This window comes from Argopecten irradians, chromosome 1 (genome assembly GCF_041381155.1).
Source record: "Argopecten irradians isolate NY chromosome 1, Ai_NY, whole genome shotgun sequence".
NCBI lineage: Eukaryota > Metazoa > Mollusca > Bivalvia > Pectinida > Pectinidae > Argopecten > Argopecten irradians.
The window spans coordinates 34,934,512-34,958,301 of record NC_091134.1 but is presented as its reverse complement, the minus strand read 5'-3'; the positions used below and the strand labels follow the sequence as shown (position 1 = coordinate 34,958,301).

General features: G+C 34.1%; 2 protein-coding genes across 4 annotated transcripts in view; both read left to right on the top strand.

Moving 5' to 3' along the window:
• Nucleotides 1–9,856, top strand: part of LOC138325497 (organic cation transporter protein-like) — a 30,161-nt gene extending 20,305 nt beyond the window's left edge. Inside the window, exon 10 of the mRNA XM_069271194.1 lies at nt 9,761–9,856. The gene's annotated coding sequence lies outside the window, so the exon portion shown is untranslated. The remainder of the gene's footprint in view (nt 1–9,760) is intronic.
• On the top strand, nt 1,371–17,613 carry LOC138325503 (cytochrome P450 10-like). 3 transcript variants are annotated; one of them, XM_069271223.1, is made up of 10 exons: nt 1,371–2,143; nt 11,654–11,938; nt 12,320–12,542; nt 12,809–12,993; nt 13,143–13,347; nt 13,871–14,024; nt 14,438–14,604; nt 15,514–15,595; nt 16,669–16,881; nt 17,212–17,613. In XM_069271223.1, exons 2-10 carry the CDS (start codon nt 11,659–11,661, stop codon nt 17,326–17,328), a joined length of 1,626 nt encoding a protein of 541 aa, XP_069127324.1. In that variant the 5' UTR covers nt 1,371–2,143; nt 11,654–11,658; the 3' UTR covers nt 17,329–17,613. The 3 variants fall into 3 exon arrangements, with proteins under 3 accessions (XP_069127324.1, XP_069127315.1, XP_069127306.1); XM_069271214.1 differs by lacking the exon at nt 1,371–2,143 and adding an exon at nt 7,901–8,275; XM_069271205.1 differs by lacking the exon at nt 1,371–2,143 and adding an exon at nt 9,721–9,855.
• Nucleotides 17,614–23,790: the final 6,177 nt, after the last annotated feature.

Here is a 23,790-nt window from a genome sequence, read left to right as displayed (position 1 = left end):
AGATACTGATCGTCTCTGTTGACATCAAAAGGAATGAAATGATATGCAATTGTGTATAGAGTGTTAACGTGTGTATAAGCATGAACGATATGACAAAATTAATTTTCTTCTTCCTGGAAAGGTTTTCCTTTCAATGTATTGGGTATTTTTTCTATTTTTTTCTTTCTATTTTTTCTACTTCTTGCCTCAATTTTATTCCTTCTTTCTTTGTTTTCATTGGTTTATTCATAATTTTTCATATAAGAATATATCTACATTTAATACTTATTCCTCATAATCTCTCTTCATTCTAGTTCACGCCATCATTCCTTCTTTCCTTCCCAATTATTTCTATTTATTTTTTATTTTCTCCCCTTCTTCCCTCTCTATCAAAAAAACCCAATCAATGTAAATATAGATGAATGAAAGAATGTCAGAGTGAAAGTTGTGCATGGAAGAAAACTATATATATATTTCATGATTATGTGATTAATGTGATATTGCTATATTGTTTGAAAAAAAATCATCGCATATAATTTCCACGTTGTCCGCTACAGACAAAACTTCCTGGTCTAAAGCGTAATAAACTGTTATGTTATTCTCAACTTTTTGAATAACAAATTTTAATTGAGTTTTTTTTTTATTAAGGAGTTGTTGCCATAAACTCAATGTTTGTACTTTTTTACTGTTGGAATGAAAGACAATTGAAGATTGTCATGCACGTATTTAGATTGTCATGCACGTATTTAGATTATCATACGCGTATTTAGATTAACATGCACGTATTAAGATTATCATGCACGTATTTAGATTATCATGCACGTATTTAGATTATCATGCATGCACGTATTTAAATTGCCTTGCACGTATTTAGATTATCTTGCACGTATTAATATTGTCATGCACGTGTTTTGAAGATGACGTACACATGTATATGACAGATTCTGAAATGAGGCCAAACAAATGGGCTCGTTGGAGCAGGAGTAAGAACGAGTCAAACTCTGACAACTACGACGATATAGCGATCAATTAAAAAAAAGTCGCTCAAAGTCGCTCAAAGCACTTCTATTCGACTGACGCCTTATTAAAAATGTACATAGAAATCGACAAATTTTAGCTTCCCAAAAAGCTAAGAAGTCTATCATACAACATTATTTATTAGGAAGCATTGATAGGAAAGCTTGACGAATGGTTCTGTTCACATTTAGCTGGCAAAGTTTTTATGACAATTCATTTTTGAAGAATGGTAATTTAAATGCATTTATTGTAAAAGCTAATCAACTTCATGATATTCATGAAAGGGCCACTAGGCTACCTTTCCGAAACAAAAAATAAAAGTCTCTTAAAAACAATTGTTACATAATAAAATTGATAACAATGGCAAAAGATGAGGTTACAGCCGTCTGGCGCAGTAATAGTCAACTAACGCTTTCTAATTATGACGACATCGGGAAATATAATACGAAAATACGTTATGAAATTGAACGTTTAGTTTATTTTAATAAAGTGGTTCAGAAGGTGTAGGGGGCCTTTTCCTAATTCTAAGAAGTTTTACGTCTAATATATGATGTACTGATATAAATGTACATGTATTTGGACAAGTTGGTGAAGTACATAATATTTGCATATAGAAAAAAGCATAACATTTCGGTTAAAACTTTACTTTAGCGCACGCATTGCCACAGATATCCCCTAAGTAAGGCCCGACATTTTATTTCAGCATTCCCTTTGTACGGACAGTTTTTTTAAGTATATGTAGGCCATGATCATCAAGCTAACAGTACTAGTAAGGCTATATAGAGATGCTCCACGCGTTCCCGACAATACATTTGAAACCTCTCTAGATTCTCTGGGTTTATCTAATGATAATTTGTTTGCAACAATTTCCTCATTGGTACATGTACGTACCCCTCACACACACGAAATTAGCAACAAGTAACCAATCAACACACGTAAATCGTTTTGGCCAGCCATTCAAAGTGAACAGATTATTCATAACCATGTAAAATTCCAACAACATGGCAGGCAAAGCGATTGATTATAATAGCTGCCATCCTGTGATGGTAGCACTAACATCCCGGGATGGTAGCATGCACGTGTTTGTATAGTGTTTCCAGAAGAGGTCTTCCACGGAGTGATTCGACAAAACTTGTAAACAAATGAAGTAAGCACAAGTACACGTCAGTTAGTTTGCACGGAAGGTCGAAGAACAGATAAGTACAGCTGGATATTATGATTTCATTGCATTTTATAATATTATATGTATGTATATCCCATTAGCCTAGCTATCATGTATATATGTATACACAGAGACTTGGCACGAACCAACAGTCAATATGAAATATGTGTATACATACATTATCTGTGTACTTACATATGTACATGCATCAGGCACAATTAAATAATGTGTTTAGGCTGTTTAAAAATGTATATACTTATTTATATGCCTGATTTTCGGTCTATTTCAGCTCATCAGCTTCTAGGTCACTTTTAATTCTCCATTTTTGAATTAAGTATCTGGGTTACGTATGTTGAAATTATTAACAGTCCATCCATAAAATTATTGGCACACATACCGTCATTGTACAGGTATGTAATGTACCATGTAAACATGTTAAATCATTAAACTTGAATTAACACATGTTTGATATCATATTGGAGCACTGGTTACTTCATTCCTAGCTCCAGTTGCTACATCATACGTATATATTTACACTTGCTAGGCTTGATCATGATCACTATACGTAAGTACTAGCCGATTTTGTTTACCATAACTGCATGGTAACATTGAACTTTGAACTTGCGAAAATGTTCTATGCAACGTACAGGGGCTACTTTTTTTGTTTACATTTAAACGCAACATTACGCAATACGTGTATATTGTTATTTTTCATAGAATTTTGAAAAAATGTAAACAATATATACATGTTTTATATTTATATATGATTCAAACAATTTTTAAATTAACAATTGTATAAAGAAACGGAAAAATATCCCGACTGGGGCGACGTGCTTTCATTTTTGTTAAAAATGATGGGTGTCAAATGTAAACATTACCTCTGTGCCTATGTTCGTCCTACGATCGAGTCTTTGGGGTGGACGGGCGTGAGACCCTCTGATAGAGGTCAAATATAAACATATCCTCTTGTCTTTGTTCTTTGAGAATTTAATCATGTGTATTATAAAACATGCACCGCTAGTAATCCACTTGTTGATAGTTACGCGTCACCACAAATACATTGTATCCATCGAACACAAGTGAAGTTGCTCCATCTATAGATGGCGATGGATCTAAGCGTAGATTATATAATCACATGGCTCCGAAGGATGTAAAGGCCCGGTCCCACTGGCGTTTAGGAAGATTTGCGAATGTATTGCGCACAAAATTGGCTGGTATTCGCTGAACATACGCAATATTCGTAAATCGTACTTGTATCTGTCGCCCAACATCCGCACACGTCCGCAATTATCCGCAATGGCGTGTTTTTCCGTTCCCAGGATTTTTGAACTGCACAAAATTTTGATTGCGGAAATCATTCGCATTAGATACGCTATTCGTTCGCAATACATACTCAATACATGCTTATTATATGCGTTGTATATCCGCTGTTATTCGTTGGTATCCGCAACTGACTGGGTTTTGCGGCTTTAAAGCGAACATGGACAGAGTGTTAAACGAATGTATAGCGTACCAATCACGTTGACATCACGAATCAAAATAATTTGTAGCGAATGCATATTGAGTTCAGCGTTTCTATTGCGTCGGTTTTGCATTTGATTTGAGAATAATTTGCAAATGTATTACAAACGTGTTGCGTAAACCAAAACTACAGTATAAATATGGCAAAAATCGACATATTTGTCTATTATTTCCTGTCCGTCGAGAAGTACAGGTGTAATAATGGGTCATCGGCAATAATACCAATGCAGCGTAACAATGGTATCCAACAACATATTAATCTACTTGTTCAATTCATGAAATTGTTTCAAAGACAGAAAAGAAAAAGTCTGTTTTGATTTGAATTTGAAACAGACTGGACCTTCTTTGTATCTGGAGGAGGTAGGATAAAAGTTGCAGCTTGCTTATCTTTAATTTGTTGGAGTCGTGTTGTTGTGAAAAGCGATACCGAAAGGCCCGAGCGCGCTTGTTTTACCTCCGTAATACAGATGCCCTACATGCGCAATACAACCGTTCTTTCCGCTACATCTGCGCAATGCATTATTAATACATTCGTAATATTTCCGTAACAATCGCAATACTTCCGATCTGTTTCCTCAATATATGCGATATATATTCGTAAGTGTTTGTTACGTATCCGCATAAGCTTACCGATTGTACACCTCACGGGAGAGCATCCGTTATCGTATTCGCTTGTAAATAAATTCCCAGAATGTTATTAATTTGTTATTTTTTGCCAATTTTGTTGCGGATGACAACGAATGGCCAAAATTTGTAAACTAAATTCATCCGTAATTAATCCGCTCTGCAGTGGGACCTGGCCTTATTATCGTCAAGTCAGACGACAATCTCAAACAAATTTAGCTACCTGAACACTGGTGTTTTGATAACTTCGGAAAACTCCAGTGTGTAAGCTTGCGTCAGCCTCGCCTCGCTGCACAATAACGGTCACCGAGTTCACACATGTGGCCGAGAACAAATACTATATGTTATGAACTTTTAGCAAAATTGAATATCTATTTAAAGTTCTGATCTGATTAAATAAAATTATCTCTGAAATTTACTTTGTTTGTCATGTTTATTTTACACTGAAATATTGAACTTTTTTGTCGTCGCGGATGAATAATTCTACCTTACGTGAAGCGTCATCATTCGCTGTTCAATTGAGTAAGCTCCTCCCACTTTTGACCGACTTTTATTGAATAATTACGTCACTTTCAAATGACAATTTTATTGCATAAAATATAAATAAAAAGTCGTGTGAGTGTAAATATAGGGATTGGATTTCGTTTTTATGTTAACCATGCTAACGCGCCCCATAGAATATATTCTTAGAGGAATTTGCTCCATACAAGCATGGTTAACATAAAAACGAAATCCAATCCCTATATATGTATCGTTAACTACACTTACTATGCTATTGAATTTAGTAAATTGGTGTCAGTATTTATCCTTAATACGAATCTCTAATCTTTGAAGACTTAACTTCGCATCGAACTATATAAGATAACAAGTCATTTCTACGATAAAGAATGTTTCAACGCCATATTACTTTGGAAAGATGCATCAGACCGCAATAATAGTGGAGGACATACGAAAAAAATATTCCCAAAACGATCAACAACATTAGTCAGAAAGAACTGTTTCGCTATAAGAACTGTAAATATTTGGAATGAACTGCCAGAACATGTAGTATCAGCAATTAATGTTTTAAGAATAAGTTGGATAATCACTGGAAGAATCAGGAACTTTTTTTTCCAATAACGAAGCAACAATATCATTATACCACAATTTTGTATGATGTGGACAGATTATAAATACATTTATGACTGATGTAATATGTATCTATACGAGTCTGGTATAGAGGACTCATGATTGTTCTGAACCAGAATAAATCTTATCTTATCTTATCTTATATTATCGTGCATATTATTTCATATTCCAAACTACACACTGTAATGATATATCTGGTTAATAGATAAATAAATTTATATCGATTACTGCAGTTATATTCTGGACGTATAGAAGTACATTTTTGCTCATGCAGTATATCACTGATATATCGTATTTTTGTATGTGTAGATCTATTGTGTATAGGATTACATGACTACAAGTTAGTATCTTGTACGTACAACTTAGTATTTTGTACGTACAAGATAGTATCTTGTTCGTACAACTTAGTATCTTGTACGTACAAGTTATTATCTTGTACGTACAACTTAGTATCTTGTACGTACAAGTTAGTATCTTGTACGTACAAGTTATTATCTTGTACGTACAAGATAGTATCTTGTACGTACAACTTAGTATCTTGTACGTACAAGTTACTATCTTGTACGTACAAGTTACTATCTTGTACGTACAAGTTACTATCTTGTACGTACAACTTATAGTATCTTGTACGTACAAGATAGTATCTTGTACGTACAAGATAGTATCTTGTACGTACAACTTAGTATCTTGAACATACAAGTTGAGTTGAACTGCTGTTCATCACCGCAGAATTGATTCACCCGCCTGATATTTTTCGTAATTAAAGATAGTCGGTCTACTTTACATTGCTTCAAGCACGATTACAGGTTTATTAACTTATTTGACAATATTAAAAATATGAATATATGTTAATGAGAACAATATCTTTTTCACAATCGTAATTTGAAATTGCCGGATTATGAGTTGAAACTGTATAGTCACTTGCATTATTTTGAAACTGACACTGTATAGTTCCTTTCGAGAAAACTGTATAGTCGCTTGTTTTATAGAAGATAAGATATATTTAGTGATAAAACGGATATGATTCATCTCCGATGAATGATAAGTTTGATCTATTAAACAAATTCGTAATTTTCTTCAGTAATAAAAGTTAAATACTTCACAATGGTGCCATTATTGGAAATGTTTGAGCATTTATTTTACTTCAGAATAGTAGTATTGAAAATAATTAACTGCCTCCGAAAAAAAATCCTAGGCATTATGCCCTAATTCGAATGAGTTACTGATTGCAAAGACAACAAAAGCAAAACAATATATTTCATATGTGTTTTTGTGTTTATTAGACATATATACACACATCAATTATTGTCCAAATGATGATCATAGTAAATACTCTGTTATAAATATTTACATATAAGTGTTCGGAAACTTATCACAGCATTACAACTCCACAACATATTTTCTTTTCTCCCTTTGGCTTAAACAAAGTTTACGTAATATACGTATAGCATGCGATGCCATTGTGAGAGTAAACCAGCCAAAGCCTTTAATACCGAGAGTTTCAACATTATACTATCTTGTACGTACAAGATACTAAGTTGTACGTACAAGATACTAACTTGTACGTACAAGATACTAACTTGTACGTACAAGATACTAAGTTGTACGTACAAGATACTAACTTGTACGTACAAGATACTATCTTGTACGTACAAGATACTATCTTGTACGTACAAGATACTAAGTTGTACGTACAAGATACTATCTTGTACGTACAAGATACTAACTTGTACGTACAAGATACTAACTTGTACGTACAAGATACTAACTTGTACGTACAAGATACTAAGTTGTACGTACAAGATACTAACTTGTACGTACAAGATACTAAGTTGTACGTACAAGATAATAACTTGTACGTACAAGATAAATAAAAGTTTGTCAACTCTACGTTTAAACAGTTGTATTACTCATGACTGAAAACTCGAAACTACCCTCGCTCGTGGTCACGCTTGTTTTGTTGTACACGACGTATCTTTATGTATGGGAATCAACCCGTTCTATTTTAAGAATTCTTTACTAATTGATTATTAACGTAATTATCCTCATTATAAAGAAACCAAATGAAGTTCGTTTCACAAGAAATCCTTATGTTCATCTTAGCAGAGTTTTGTGAAAGCATAATGGGACTTAAAACGACCTCTTTAAATAGACATACATGCGTAAACTCGATTCACCTGATGCATTTAATGCTGTCAGTTTGCCCAACACATATCTACTCCGTCAACCTCTTTATATGACAGCAGTTTTTTTTTATATGTAGGACATAAAAAACATACAATGGACAATTAGAAACCTGTTACAGTTTATGTTGACCTCATCATAGCATGAATGCTTAAACACAAATAAGGAAAAGAACAACTTCATTGAATACATAAGAATAACCTCAATATATTACACTACGCTTCTTAAAGATATTTTCAAAAAAACATTGTGCAAAACACCATATAAAGTATTATATGAAATAAAGCAAAAACGAAAACGTTGCGTTTAAGCTAACCATTCTTGTTGTATAGCTATATTATTCTATTGGAATGTTCCCCACAAACGTCATGCACTAAATAATTGTGTGCTTTGTAGTAGGACATATCGTATTTACTCGGATCTACAGCATGAATCTCTCACACTCAACACTGATAAAAGAAAATCCAGACATTTAAAAACATATTTTACTCACACGCTACAACAACCGGCTGTGGAAAAATTAGTCTATTTGAGTACGCAATATAAGGACAACGTTAAGGTCTCTGGTGACACAGTCAAGGCTGTATTGCCAAATTTAACTCTCCGGAAGTAAATAATTTTCTATTGCATGAAAATTCTTTTTCGTACACTGATAATAAGGTAAGTATTTGTCAGTACAGTTTTGAAATAATAATGAATCACAAAACACTAAGACATCATATAAATTGTATATCAATATCGTAACATAATAACCCATTGTTTTCCTTTTATGTAATTTTTGTGCTTTTGTTTTCATGTTTTAAAACGTGTCTATATAAAGTCTTTCCATTAGTGGTTTATTAAATATCCTTTTCATGTTAAACTGCTAAAGATATGCTGGTATTTTATTTGGTATATGTTGAAACTATTGACAGGTAAAAATCCTACGTACCGATAACGTCAATGAAATATAAGCTATACAATTCTGTCCTTTTAATCAGGGAACACTCCAGTGCATAAAGGGTATTTTAGTCACGTGGTATGCGAAACGTACATAATGACTCCCAGTATAAATACTCTATTAAATATTTACCCGCTATATGATATATAACCCTCTAAAGCATGTTAAACACATGGGAAGTTAGCAATCTGGTTTGAATATGCAAATCAGATGAAGTGAATAATGCTGTTACCTAATGAAGGCGTTATTGATGCTGCTGCGCTACTGCCGATGATGATATGCTGATTTTGATGATGGTGGTAATGAAGAAGATGATGATATGATGATGATGATGACTGATGGTTATGATGATGATGATGAGATGATGGTGATGATGATGATGATGATGATGATGATTATTATGATGATTGATGGTTATGATGATGATGATTATGATGATGATGATGATGATGATGATGATGATGATGATGATGATGATGATGATGATGATGATGATGATGTTGTTGATGATAATGATGATGATGATGATGATGATGATGATGATGATGATGATGATGATGATGATTGCAACTACCGACTCATCATATGATCAAAAGAGAAAATTTTCTTGACTTTTGATCGATTTAAATCTTCCAATTACCCTTATGCCTTTCTGAAGGATCGTCTCTGTGACGAAGACAGTAGGTTCATTTCCATGGCAACGGCGACAGAGTAAATAAAAAACTTGCTTTAAGTCAGCTTGTTCGTATCACCGCGGGCAGTGTCCCGCATTGCGTCTCTGTCGGTATGCTGTTAGGTGTACTACAAACAGTTCAACGCTATCAGAAAACAGTACAAAAATTATATTATGTCCCAACACCCCTGCGAAAACCTTTCTCATAAAGACTACAGAACCAACTATAGAGTTAGATTTCTTGAATTTTAGAGAAATTCCCCTATGATTTCGTAGAAAGGTTAATGCTTCGGAGTCTGTTGGGTAATACCTGTCGATATAAAATGTGTAAAAGGAATTTTATATTTCTTTGAAGTCTGTTTAATGTCTGAGGGAGATAAAACAAGAGTGAAATTTGATGGCAATTTACAACTTTTTAGTGCGGAATTCGATACAAGATGACAAGATTTGTAAAACTATAGATCTTTATTGATTTTAAATCCACAGTTTTTGTTTTTCTTTCATAATCCGCTTCAACATCACCACTATTAAGGACCATAATTGAAACTCCCATTTAACCTGGAGGATTGTCGTCTACGGAAACTCATTTGGTCCTACGGTCTCTAAATTTACCTTAATGATCGGACGGTAAACTGGTGTTCTCATATTCTTCTATGAGTAGTTTACGAAAGTTTTGTTCTGGGCCACGCCGTATCATGTCCCTGTCATAAAGAACTACATGTGAAACCCAAAAAAATAGGTCAACAGGTTCACATTTCTAGTCTGTAAATAAAGTTTCTGCAAGGATCTTTATATATCTTTATCGTTATGTTGAATGTGTTGACTAGTTAGTCGATAAAAGTTGGCATGATACATAAAATGCATAATATCTTGTAATGAAAACAGCTTTTTATAATGCTTCCCTAGTATTATCCGAGATCCAGTGCATATAGGCAAGTGGTCACGTGGTACGTATCATATACAGGTACACATTTTGTGTGTAACTATTTGTACCGCTTCAGTTCACCTCATTTACTTTAGGTTCCTGAATGGATGTAAATGTAGATTTACAACATTGTAAAGTAATGTCGATGTTTATCCATACAATTTTGTGCAGAACAGTGAAATATTGGCAACATTCATTTTGTGCTGTTCATGTTAATCTGCCAAATTGTCCTAAAACATTCTTCGAAGTATGGCACCGTTTAAGGTTCCGTTTCGTTTGGTTTATCATGGAATTATCCAAGTTAGACATATTCATTGTCTTTCTTCTTGGTTGTATTGAAAATTGGATAATATAAAGAGATTTTCCATTTACTAAGAACTTCCATATACCCTGGTTCCACTCTATTTTATTCGTATTATCTCCCCTTGTAATAGTCCATCTCGTCCCTTTTATAGTGTTATCGCATTTAAGCATGTCACCGAACACAATAAACAACCTATCTGTCACATTATACTATCCTGAACGCTAAGCAGGAGCAGAAACTACCATCTTCACAGAATATGGTATCTTTCGACCAAGGAACAAAACCCAGTGCCTTCCTCATATCAACGAACACTAAAAACCTGCTGCCAAAAATGAGGCGGTGTCAAAGGAAACGTTATTCATGATAAATGATAATAAAATCAGTTAAAGAGATAAGAAAAAGTAAGATTTTGAAATTTGATTGCCTTTTATGATCATGCAGTGGGGAAAGCAGGCACCGTTTGAGGATTGAGGTATCATTCAGGGGGGGGGAGTTTTTTTGACTTGTGCATTTCCTTTATCTTATCTGATTTTACACACCATTGTACATGTATTACACGTGTTGTTCAATGTATTTTAATTTCTCAGCTGATTTAACGTGTTTTAGATTTTTTTTTAAATAATGGCGTAAGGAATGTTGTAAAATATGTTGGCTAAATCAAAATATTTCGATGGTTTTATTATTGGATTTGTTTTGTGGTTCATTTTTCATGGCTCAACGTGCAGTTTTGGTTTCGTAGTAAAATTCGAAATAAAAAAGGTCATTTCCCACGCGTATGAATATCATTCATTCTGAATCAACCAAACACAATGCATATAGGTTATAGTAGACGTGTGTAATAAATTAAATTTATGAAATGGCTTTATATATGGGAAAACACGGAAGTCATATGATAATTATTTTTATGATAGTTTCATTCCCGAATATATTAAAGCAATATCGAGTGTTGAAAAGAAACATCGACAAACATTTCTATTTTGTCATGCAAAACTTTACCTACAACAGTTGCCTTTTACAGGATATCTAACTACAAAAAATCAATATGAAAAATAATTCATATATAGTATATAAAATTTTAAATGTTTCCTCTATCCAAATAAGATGTGAAATGAAATGGATTAAGATATACAATGTATAAGTAAAGTGAAACCTGACATTTGACTTTTTTAGCTTAACATCTTTGTTTACTTGAACAGGCAGCATGCCTCGGCACCTACCACTCGGTTCGGTATTGCGTTCTTGTAATCATTTACAAAAGACAAGAGAATTATTCCTTCTTTCCAAAAGACTTCCGTCCCTGGTGTTAGAAGCCGACGTCCATGCTTGTTCGGAATCTACATCAGAGAAAACTGATACATTCAACATCTCGACTAAGTCACCACAGACACAAAATGACATAAAATCCATGAACGCAATACCGGGACCAAAAGGGATCCGAGGATTGCCTTTATTAGGAACAATATTAGCATTGGAGCCCTTCAGTAAGTAGCGTCGTTTTGTTCTGTCAATCTTATAATAGCAGATCTAACGTGGAAATTGTCATTGATTCGTGTTGTAAAGATGAAATCCTGATAGAGTTCTAGGTGATTACCAATTTGTCCGATCTTTCTATGATCAACTCTCTCTAATACAAAGTGTCTTAAAATGTATTTTCAAACGAAAACTAAATTAATGTGGAAAAGTTCACTCTCAGTAATTTTTCTGACCTATATTTTTTTTAAGTAATTACAATTTGTAGTTCTTTGTTTTAATAGTCGTTTTAAATAAAGAAAAACGATTTGATATTCCATTGTCCTAAACTTTGATTTATACAAACTTTTACAGAACGTTTGTAGTCTCGTTATATTTCATAATACTTTCAGCCAGTCATACCACGTCGAAGTTTCATCTACTGTTCCACGAACTTCATGCCAAATATGGGAAGATAGTCCTGTTTCCAATGGGTATGCACAAGAGTGTCTTGTTGTTTGATCCAGGGTTGATAAATGTCGTCATATCGCAGGAAGGCGTCCATCCAAATCGGACATCCATTCCAATACTACAGGCATATGCAACTCGCAAGGGAGTAGAGATGCTTAGTACAAGGTAAAAAAAATATGAAAATAAAATGCCAATGTTTTAAAATGGATATCGAATATTTTATTTTAGCCTTGATATACTGTAGTATCAATACTATGGTATTACAGAGAGCCCGCACTTTTCTGAGACATCATTTATCGTATTTTACCACATTTATTGTCAAAACTTAATTTCAATAAACGTTTTTCAAAGGCAGCCTATGGCGTTTGAGAAAATTGCTCATATGAAAAGATATCAGTCATAACTGAAACATTTGTCGATTTTCACTGCAGACAAGGAGAGAATTGGTACCGCGCAAGAAGGCCTCTACAACAAGGTTTATCGCCAAGGACAATAGGCAGTCATCTTGAAGACCACTTCCGGTGTGGAGAAGACCTGGTTACGATGCTTACACATTTGAATACTGATGATGGACAGTTCTCTATCAAACGATTGTTGATGAAATATGTTCTGGAAGGTGTCTACCGTTCAATATCATAAACACAATGGGTTTTTTATCCGGTTTTCGGGCTTTAAATACATTTACAAATCTTTTGCAATTTCGATTTATACCTTCTTTAATTTCTGATAACTACCAGTTATCATGAAATGTTTCTGATATTTCAGCCACGGCTTTGATTACTTTCAACACAAGACTTGGTATATTAAGCACGGATGTAAACGGTTTAAACAAGGAACATGAAAGATTCTTCGACAACTTAGACGAGGTCTTCCATCTGATATCCAAATCACTGTTTACATTACCTTTGATGAAACTGTATCGAACTCCCATGTACAATCGGTTCGAATCAGCAATGGACGAAGTAAGAAGGTAATGTTTGCCTAGTTACCGTCTTTCCGTCTTTGTTGAAATTCTTTATTTTGTAAAATTACTTTTTACGGAAGCTAAAAACTCATAATCTTCTCTGCAGCATTTGTTGATATTCTTCTAAATTACCCTGATGTTCGTGTGTTTTAGAACAAATTTATATTTTAGTTGACATATTTTCATATTATTTATGAGCAATTGATATGCTGCAGAATTTTGTTATTGGCCATTTACTTCAATATTGGTCGCAAAATTGAAAGCCACGTGGTTAATAAAAAGATGTTAAGTGGTTCTTCGATAGAATTTGGTATTTTCAAACCCACAACATCCTGATATGTCCTCAAATTCAACAATATATATACATTAAAAACCAATAATTAATAGAGTTTCAATTTAGACTTCGAATTTTGTTCTGCCAATATATAATCACTTTCTATTATTTCTACTTTGACTTCAATCCAATGTAAGAAACACGTCTCCAACAAAAAACAATAATCGTACATAGAGGGTTTTATGCATTTTGCAGCTTCTGCGTAGAGAAGATTTCAGCTGCAAGAGAAGAACTGGATGAGAGTCCAAAGTGTGATAACCTCCTTAGTTACCTGTCACGCGATGAAAACATGGCGGACGATGAGATGATCTCGGTGATGAGTAGCATACTGTTCGGAGGAGTCGAAATGGTTTATATCTAAAGTAGCTTATTTCGTCTTTGCATATTACAGAGTTAGCTCCCTTGCGTCATCATATTGCTCGCAAAACATATGACGTCACAATCAATACGTATCCACAGGGGCAGAAAACTCTGTAATATGCAAACACAGAATTGTCTGAATCAAGTACATGTACACATGTCCCTGGCTTATCATTAAGTACCTTCGCATACCTTGTTTAATTTTCCGGCATATATATGGATAGCTAGTCATCTAAGGACCACACATGTTGATAAGACTAATGTTAAAAGATAATGCATGATTTAAATTATAGTTTTCAATAATATCAAAAAAAAAAATCTTCATCATGAAAATCATCAAATAAATGGATGATATACATAATGACATTGTCATTGACATTATTTTCTTAACCCTGAAAAACGACGTCACAAGCCCTGATGTGGTTGTTATGGTCCCTCGGGGTACACGAAGATAAGCAGGAGAAGTTGGTAGAAGAAATCCGAAAAGTCAGCACCAATCGTAGTTCCATATCTGTGGAAACGTTACAGCATATGCCGTATTTAAAAGCATGTGTGAAGGAATCTTTCAGGTAAACTGGTGTTTAACTTACTGTAAACCTCCTTGTTATCGCGGTGAATCTATTTTTGAAGTTTCCAACTACCTAACGACTATTTCAAGGGAAATGCACTTTGCGATTTATACAGAATTAATATTCATATTGCACTGTTAATAAAACATTTTGCAGCAATTAACTATGAAAGGCCGTTCATGTCAAAAACGACATATTTTAAATGCAGTTTTAACGCGTTAACATTTTTAAAACGCGTTAAAAGTGACGACCAATCAGAAATATTCTTGTATCTGCACACAGACTAGGTAAAATGGGTTTGACGTTATCCATGTTCTTGACGTCATCCATGTGCTTGACCTCTTCAGATATCATAGACTAGCGTTCCTACTGAAAAATAAAATGGACCTTTCTCGCAGTGCTGTGAAATTAAAGCGATACTTAAAACTTTTCGACATTTAACGCATAAAAGTGACTTTACCGCGTTACATGTTAACGCGTTAAAAGTGACTTATAACGCGGTAAATGTTAACGTGTTATTTTATTTTCATTGTCGGAGACCCACGGGTGATCGCACTACATTACGCTACACTTTTTGTGTAGCGTTGTGTAGAGCGATACCCCGTAGGTCTCCGATAATGGATGACCTTATAGATTTGATCGTTTTTTTTTTTGTTTTTTTTTGTGTGTGTTTTTTTTAGATAAAATAAATTAATAAACATTTCATTGTGATCTGAAGAAATGTTTAATCCATCATATTTCTAAATTATTGGTAAACAATGATTGGAAAATGTCTATCAACAAATATAGACATTTATGGTTTCTTGATAATATAATCCTCATTGTTCATAGATAAATAATTATGTAATTGACATTTCCATGTTAACTTGCAAAACCAAAAGGTATTTTAATGATTTTACTGTTTTTCAGGTTTGTATATCCAACAGTAAATGGACCGATGAGGATCATTCCCAACGATATGATATTAGGGGATTATCTAATACCAAAGCACGTGAGTCTGTTACTGTCAATTAAATTATTTTCGCCAATATGATATTCCACGTCGGGTTTTTCCAGTATATTTGCGAATACATGCATTCGCGACCAGCGGCTCTTACTAATATCATTTCTTTCATTTTACTTTTTATACTGTTATTCACAAAGCATTTGAATTCGCTGTCGAGCTCCCAGGAAAATAAAGTGTTTTTTTTAATATATAATACGAGACTAACAATGACATAAAATCCAAAGTTTTTACATTACTGTCCTTTTTTAATTGATAGTTTTACCTTATAGTTGTCCTTAATATTATGTATATTGTCCGGTTAATCATAAACGTGCTCACTAATAATGTTACCACTAGGCGATACCTAGACTGGCCACCAGACATTTTAAAGTTGTTGACTTTCTCCGCAAAGTTCTTCCCTAGGTTATCTTCTCCTAGTTTGAAACTCATACATATAGTAGAGACCGAAATAATCTAGCCAAATTTTAGTGATTTTTTTAAATTTTCTAGAGACTGGTGGCCAGTCTTAGCGATACTGATAGTTTTTGCGATTTTAACATTAAACGAGAAAAAATCACTTTCACGAGCACAAGAGTGCACAAATGATTTTTCTTTTTCTTTTCTTGTCATTTAGCGAATGAAATGATCGAGACCACAGCAATATTATAGCCTGTCATGTGGTATTTGACGTACTGATACATGTTTTATTCATCGTGCCTTAGCTCTGCATAGGGTTTTTGAGGTAGTCTCTGCTGCTGCTTAACGCTCAATATAAAAGGTGCGAAATGGAGATAGTTAAAATAGGTTTTCCCTGATACCAAATCAATTCGCTTTTTGCGTAGAAATGTGTTAAAATAAAAAAGAATCGAGACGTCTGATTGGCCCATTATCATATGTATCAGTATATGCACGGATGGGGTGTCCTGTTCGGTATCTTTAGTGACATGCTTTAGTGGGATAGTATATAAAAAGGCAACATTTATATTGAATTCACAATGCCTAATAATCTCAGCTACAACAACACATGTAGCTCAATATTAGATGTAGTTAATTCTCCTTTTCTGCTTATCTTTCTACAGACTTGGGTGTTATTTGGCCATAACACCCTGTGTCGTAGTCCAGCGTATTTTGACCAGCCGGATAAGTACATACCAGAGCGGTGGATGGACGCTACTCAAACCCCAGACAGAAGACGAAAAATGACTCTGAGTGCACTAGCATTCGGAATGGGCAGACGCAACTGTGTAGGCCGAAGATTGGCTGAACAGCAGATTTACGTCGCTTTAATCAAGGTATCAGATATGATATTCTACTTTAATGAAGTTGCAAGACAAAGTATATTATTTCAATGCATAAATACATACCATTTTCGTGTATAATTGAATTTGCGTATAACGCAGATAATAATACCGCGAAGACCAGTTTGTTGCTATATTGTTTTCATCAAAATAAAAGTTAAGTGATTTGACATTTTGATATTCTAAATTTGCGAAATTAAACCGCCATGGATAAAGTCGCTAAACATTAAAACGCGCAGATAAGTGATCGCAAAAACCATTTGGTTTAGAGCATATATATCAATGGATCTGTTTTATTGTCTAGTAACCATCTCATATTTCCAGATTGTACACAGATATAAAATAACTATACCGGAGACCTCTAGAAATCCAGAAATATCCTACAGTGTGGCAGCCTTACCCGAGAAGGACCTAGACATCCGCTTCGTTGAAAGGACGTAGCATGGCGTGATATACATTTATCAACTCATACGTCAAATCTTCAATTAACATGCTCAATACAAACAACGAATGGTCCGTATTGTACAAAGTACATCTAAACACTTTTCCCTGAATACAGTATGTTTATTGTTCTAATTCACATACAGTGATGTCGACAAAATCAGCTGTCTTCCACATGATTGTGATGGTATATCATGTTACTAATATGACGAACATATCTCGTCTGTTTTGTCGCCATTACGATATTATTCGAATTAAAATACATTTTATTTTCAAAAAAAGAAACGGATTGGACATGATTAGTGTATAGCTGATGCCGTCAATGACGCAGAGACCATCAGCTCTAAAGGGAAGCTTCGTATTACTCTCCTTCTTCAAATGTATTTTGTTGATTTAAATACGCTGGTTTCAATTATCTTTAAAGATTATACACAGACAAGAAGAACACATGTTAAAAGTAACCATTTGTACATTGACTTACTACATACATTTCTAACCAATAACCACGAATGAAAACGAGTTATTTCCCTTTTTCATTCAAAATGGAGCTAAAGTGCAACGACTGAATTTTTCTTTTTAGAGCTACGTGTGTAGGTAAAGTGTGACTTGTGTTACGTTTGTTACTGATAATTTTTTTTTTGTCGGCGTTTGTTACTGATAATTTTTTTTTTGTCGGCGATGAAACATATTTAACTAAAATTGAAATATCTCAACTTGACAAACTTGAAATATCTAACTAAACCTTGTCAATCATATTGATATTCTTTACCATTGGTGAATCTTCGAGCTAATGTCAACATAGATCTTTACTATTCCCAAGTAAGTTATGTAGTGTTTTGGAGATTTACTGTTTGTTGTATATACCCAGAATAACTTCTAAATGACTTAAGTTTCCTCACTGATGTTTTACCAAAGAGTTTATATGGTGTAAGTTATATGCAGCTATTTTAGAAATGTACATAGAAGATTTTATATTTGTGTCAATTGATATATATTTACTTATAACTAATTCCGTGTATATTTTTTTTAAGAATTAATATTACTATTTTTTTTAATTTCATCGGGGTATAAAAGAAATTTTGTATGCAAACTGTGTGGGATTCTCACAAAAGGTTACAAACAAAATTTATTTCATAACCCGATGAACTTAAAAAATATTAATATCAATGCTTATAATTAATTTTTCAGACTACCTAATAACATAAAATACGTTTGATTAAACGTAAGATTCTATTGATTTTCCAATGGATTACTTTTCTAAATCAATACGCAACGTCGACGCCTCTATTGTGACGTCATAACGTCGGGTTTACGCGACGTTCTCGGACTTTTTTCTTCATAGTAGCATATTTATGTATTACGATTTAGAATAGCTTAAATGAGTTTTGATGAATTTGCGTTGCGAGCGCCCGAAAGCGCGATATTTTGGTGTTTGGGGGTCCGGGGGTCTCCCCCGGAAAAAAAATTACGATTTAGAATGGCTTAAATGAGTTTTACGAGGTATTTTAATGATTATAAAGCGTTCTTAACATGGTAATTTTTCGATTTAGAAATGATAATTGTGTCGCCATAACATTATGCAACCCTACTCGATCTGAATATACCGGCTTCACACCATCGGCACATTGTTGTGTAACATAAAAAAATGAATTAATTGTCTCGCTAAGACATATAAACAAATTGATCTTTTAAGAGACATTTTTTTTAAAAATAGTACATATAATCCCTTGATGAACACTTAAGTCTAGTTCTTGTGTATTGAATTTTTACTATTTAAGGTTTGACATTATGTGCTTGAACGTTTAAGGAAATGCGCCGCGCAGCGGAAAATTATCTAGAATGAAGTACGAAAAATGTGCAGGAGGACCCTTTTTTCTTTTTCAAATAAGCATTTTTTTGAAAATTTCAGTCGGCGAAATGGAGGGGCAAAAAGACATGTTTGCCCCCCCCCCCCGTCCTGGCATTTTTTGAAAATTTCAGTCGGCGAAATGGAGGGGCAAAAAGACATGTTTGCCCCCCCCCCCCCCCCCCCCCCGCTTCCTACGCCCCTGTTTTTGGTGAAAACATATGAATGATTTGATTTCAATTAGCTATTCAATCGAATTCGTTGACAATGACGGCAGAAAAAAAAAAATGGGTATTTAATTAAAAAAATATGCAACTGTTGCGAGAATAAATAATATTCGTTTGTGTGAAAACTGTAAATACAAGGCACAGATTTTATTTTGTTGAGGTTATATGAGGGTTAGCCCGAGAGACTCTGGCCCTGACACCAGACTTAGACATTATGACAGATAGCTATAGTCTGGTGTCAGGGCCAGAGTCTCTCGGGCTATATGAGGGTATAATGATAATGGAGCACTATTATCATTATACCCTCATAACTTCAACAACATATAGACTTTAAAAATAAAAATAAATATATTCCTTAAATAATTAATTTTCTTGGTTTTCATACAAAAATCTGGCTTTCTCACCGGACAATACTTTTTTTTGTTTGCATAACATCCACTATGAAAATAAATCCGAGAATGGTACGAAACCGCGACATTGACGTTGCGTATTGATTCGGAAAAATAATCCCTTGAGAAATCGCTAGAATGGTACATAGAAAACATGCTTTATCAAATAGATATATTTACACTTGCTAGGCTTGGTCACTATACGCTAATACTAGCCGATTTTGTTTACCATAACTGCATGGTAACATTGAACTTTGAACTTGCGTATGAAAATGTTCTGTGCAACGTAAAGGACTACTTTTTTTAAAAGAAACACATGGCTTTGTTTACATTTTGACGCAACATTACGTGTATATTGTTGTTTTTCATAGAATTTTGGAAAAATGTAAACAATATAGGGATTGGATTTCGTTTTTTAAAACCATTAGAGCAATTCCTCGTTAGCTAACGCGCCCCATAGAATATATTCTTCGAGGAATTGCTCCATACAAGCATGGTAAACATCATCCTCGATACTCCAGGGGTTCCGATCACTTACGATCTCTACACCCCTGGACTATCTCATAGTAAAACTGGAAGCAACTGGAAAGAACAGGTAATTTAGTCCTTTGGTGTACATCAAAAGAACCGTATAACGGTACACTGTGGTTGACTGTGTGACTCTGATGTTAGGCGTCGCTCTCTCTGTAGTCTTCAAAGGAAATCTTTGCTGGCCTGTGATTGGTCAAATGTTTTCAGCTGAGCTGCCTTCAATTTCACTATGAGATAGTCCAGGGGTGTAGAGATCGTAAGTGATCGGAACCCCTGGAATATCGAGGATGGGTAAACATAAAAACGAAATCCAATCCCTATATGAAAATTAATTATACGCATTGATGTCATTATTTTATTTAATTTGATTGGGTTATGAAAATACATTCGTTTACAAACTTGTGTGAGAGTCCAAAAATGTTTCAAGAACAAGAGGCCCAAGAGCCTTAACGGTCACTTGAGTACAGATCAGATATAGAATGAAACAAAGACATATAAACACTATGTACTTGCCCTTGATGTCATTCAGTGATTGTACAAATTTGAATTTTTAATCTATGAAGAATATTTCCTTCCATCAAACTTGTGAACTCAGAATTTTTTTGAAATTTTAGTCATTTTGACCCTGTTTTGTCCCGCCCCTCTGGTCCCGCAGGGGGTCAGCGAGGACTGATATGGATATTAAACTTATTTATCTCAGGCTATTAATTACCTCTTATCAAGTTTGACTCATTTCCTATGAAAATTGAGCAAAAAGATGTTCATAAATGTGTTTTTCCTATATATATAAACTAAGAAAACTTGACCCCTCCCCAGGTGGTAACACGAGACCCTGGGTGATATAATTCACAATTTAACAAAACACCTTAAGACCTTTCCATCTACAAAGGGTATTTGATTCTACCAATCCCAGAATTTTAGAAGATTTTTGAAGTTTTAGCCTTTTTGATCCTTTTATGCCCCACTCCTCTGCCCCCAGGGGGTCAACCAGGACCAATATGCATATGATGTTAAAATGCTATCCTAGGCTAATAATTCTAACCAAGTTGACTCGTTTACTCTGAAAATTGAGCAAAAAATGCCCATAAATGTGCTTTCCCTATATAAACTATAGTAAACGATATTAAAAATAATGCTTGAACAGCATTCTCCTCAATCAGGACAACTGTGTGTATTTAAAATGAAAGACATCCGTGTAGGTGAATCAATTGCAACATTATCATTGTAGAGAAACAACGAACGACCTTCAGATCTGGAAAATAATCTCAACCAAATGTTTTAGGTCAGGGAGATCTACATGACGTTTGGGTTTAATCACAGGGAACCAGGCATAAATTTTCTATACTAACATTATTATTACATCAATATAAATATAGATATATTATATACAAAAGAAATAAAGACAATAACGACTGATCATCAAATATATAATATATATTATTAAGAGAAAAAGAATATAATCAACCAACGGCATTTCCTTTCTCGCTAACGTTTTCAGGCCTTTCATCAGGCCATTCTTCATGGCGAATGTTTTATTTACTTTAGCTTTAGAATACAAGATGACGTCATTTAGTAAATGAATGATCGTCATAATAGACAATAACCTCGCAGTGGAGGTAACGGCATGTGTCAGTAAATATAGGTAACAGGTATCACTTATAATTATTAAATTATTATAACTAATCAATAATGAACATATAAATGACCATTCACACAATGGTTTAAATAATTATTATACAAACATAAAAAAGAAAATATGTTTGTAAAAATTATTTAAACCATTGTTGAATGGTCATTAATATGTTCATTATTGATTAGTTATAATAATTTAATAATATAGTGATACCTGTACCTATATTTACTGACAATGCCGTTACCTCCCCTGCGAGTATTGTCTATTATGACGTCATCATTTACTATGACGTCATATTGTATCTAAGCTAAAGTAAATAAACAATCGCCTGAAGATGGCCTGAAAGGCCTGAAAACGTTAGCGAAAAGGAATGCCGTGTTGATATATTTTTTTCTTAATATCTACTGATGCACAACGTCTTTTAAAAGTTTAAGTATATATATATATACACACACACATGTATATATCATATTCATTTTAATATTCATGAAGAGCCATCAGGATAATGGCAAAGTACTAGATGAAGGTCGTTGATATTCTATTTTTATATATTCAACTTCTACATGTACACTAGCCCGAGAAACTCTGCCATGGCCCTGACACCAGACTTAGACATGATGACAGATAGATGTCTGGTTTAGGACATCTACATGTATCTGTCATAAGTATAAGTCTAGTGTTATGGCCAGAGTATTTCGGGCTACACCAGACATCTATCTGTCATAATGTCTAAGTCTGGTGTCAGGGCCAGGGTATCTCAGACTACACCAGACATCTATCTGTCCTAATGTCTAAGTCTGGTGTCAGGGCCAGAGTATCTCGGGCTAGCGTACAGTACATGTACACGTGCTTTTTTCTCGATATATTACTGCGTCGCGACCAGTTACCGTGACTTTTTCGAGGTTTTTTTTACGATTTTGTCAAAACTAGCGCACAGAAGGCGTTGACAATCGACATGAATTATCTTTAATCCAAGATACTTCAGTAACAATAGTCGTTATTTAATTTTGATAACATAGATTTTCATCGGAAGCCATTTATTTTCACCGCTAACTGGTACAGTTGACGATACCGACAGTACCAGTTTACCGTGATTTCAAAATAGAAAGGAAATGCACTTTTAAAAATCTGCTTATTGCATCAAAACTTAGTTTGCGTTTCATTAGACCAACATCTATTTGATATCTTTTAGTGGAATAATATACTCAACAACATTATAGTATATAGATATTGTTGGGTTAGAAATCTGCGACAGGTCCCTAGGTCCCTGTGGGTTTGATAAACTAAATAGATATACATTATATGTAGAAACCACTTAGAAGACGCTGAAATAATGATATAAAACATGTTGCTTGACGACAAGACAGAAAATGTATGCATAATACTATACATACGCTTCATACAATTCATTGAATATTAATTGTAAGAAACAGATTGATAAACAGGTGCATATGGAAAGACAATAATTCTTCATTGTATGCATTAATAAGTTGTTTGGTCTGAATTATAAACGACAAACACTACATTGTTTCCATAATCTTTATTGCACTGGTCCTTGTAGTTTTCATATATATTCTCCCACCATACCACATACTATAATTGTCTCTTGTCCATACATTGTCATTCCCAGTGGCATACTGGTATTTCACATCCAAGAACTAAGCCATACAGGGTATCTATTGAGAGTTTCCAAACTACACATATACTGTTATTATCTTTCTCTAGGAATTGTATTAAAATTAAAATTCCATCAAAAGAAGAGCAAAGAGGCCACCATTGCTGACTAGAGACAAGGGACTGGACCTATCACCTGTACATGTGTAGAACTCAATCCTA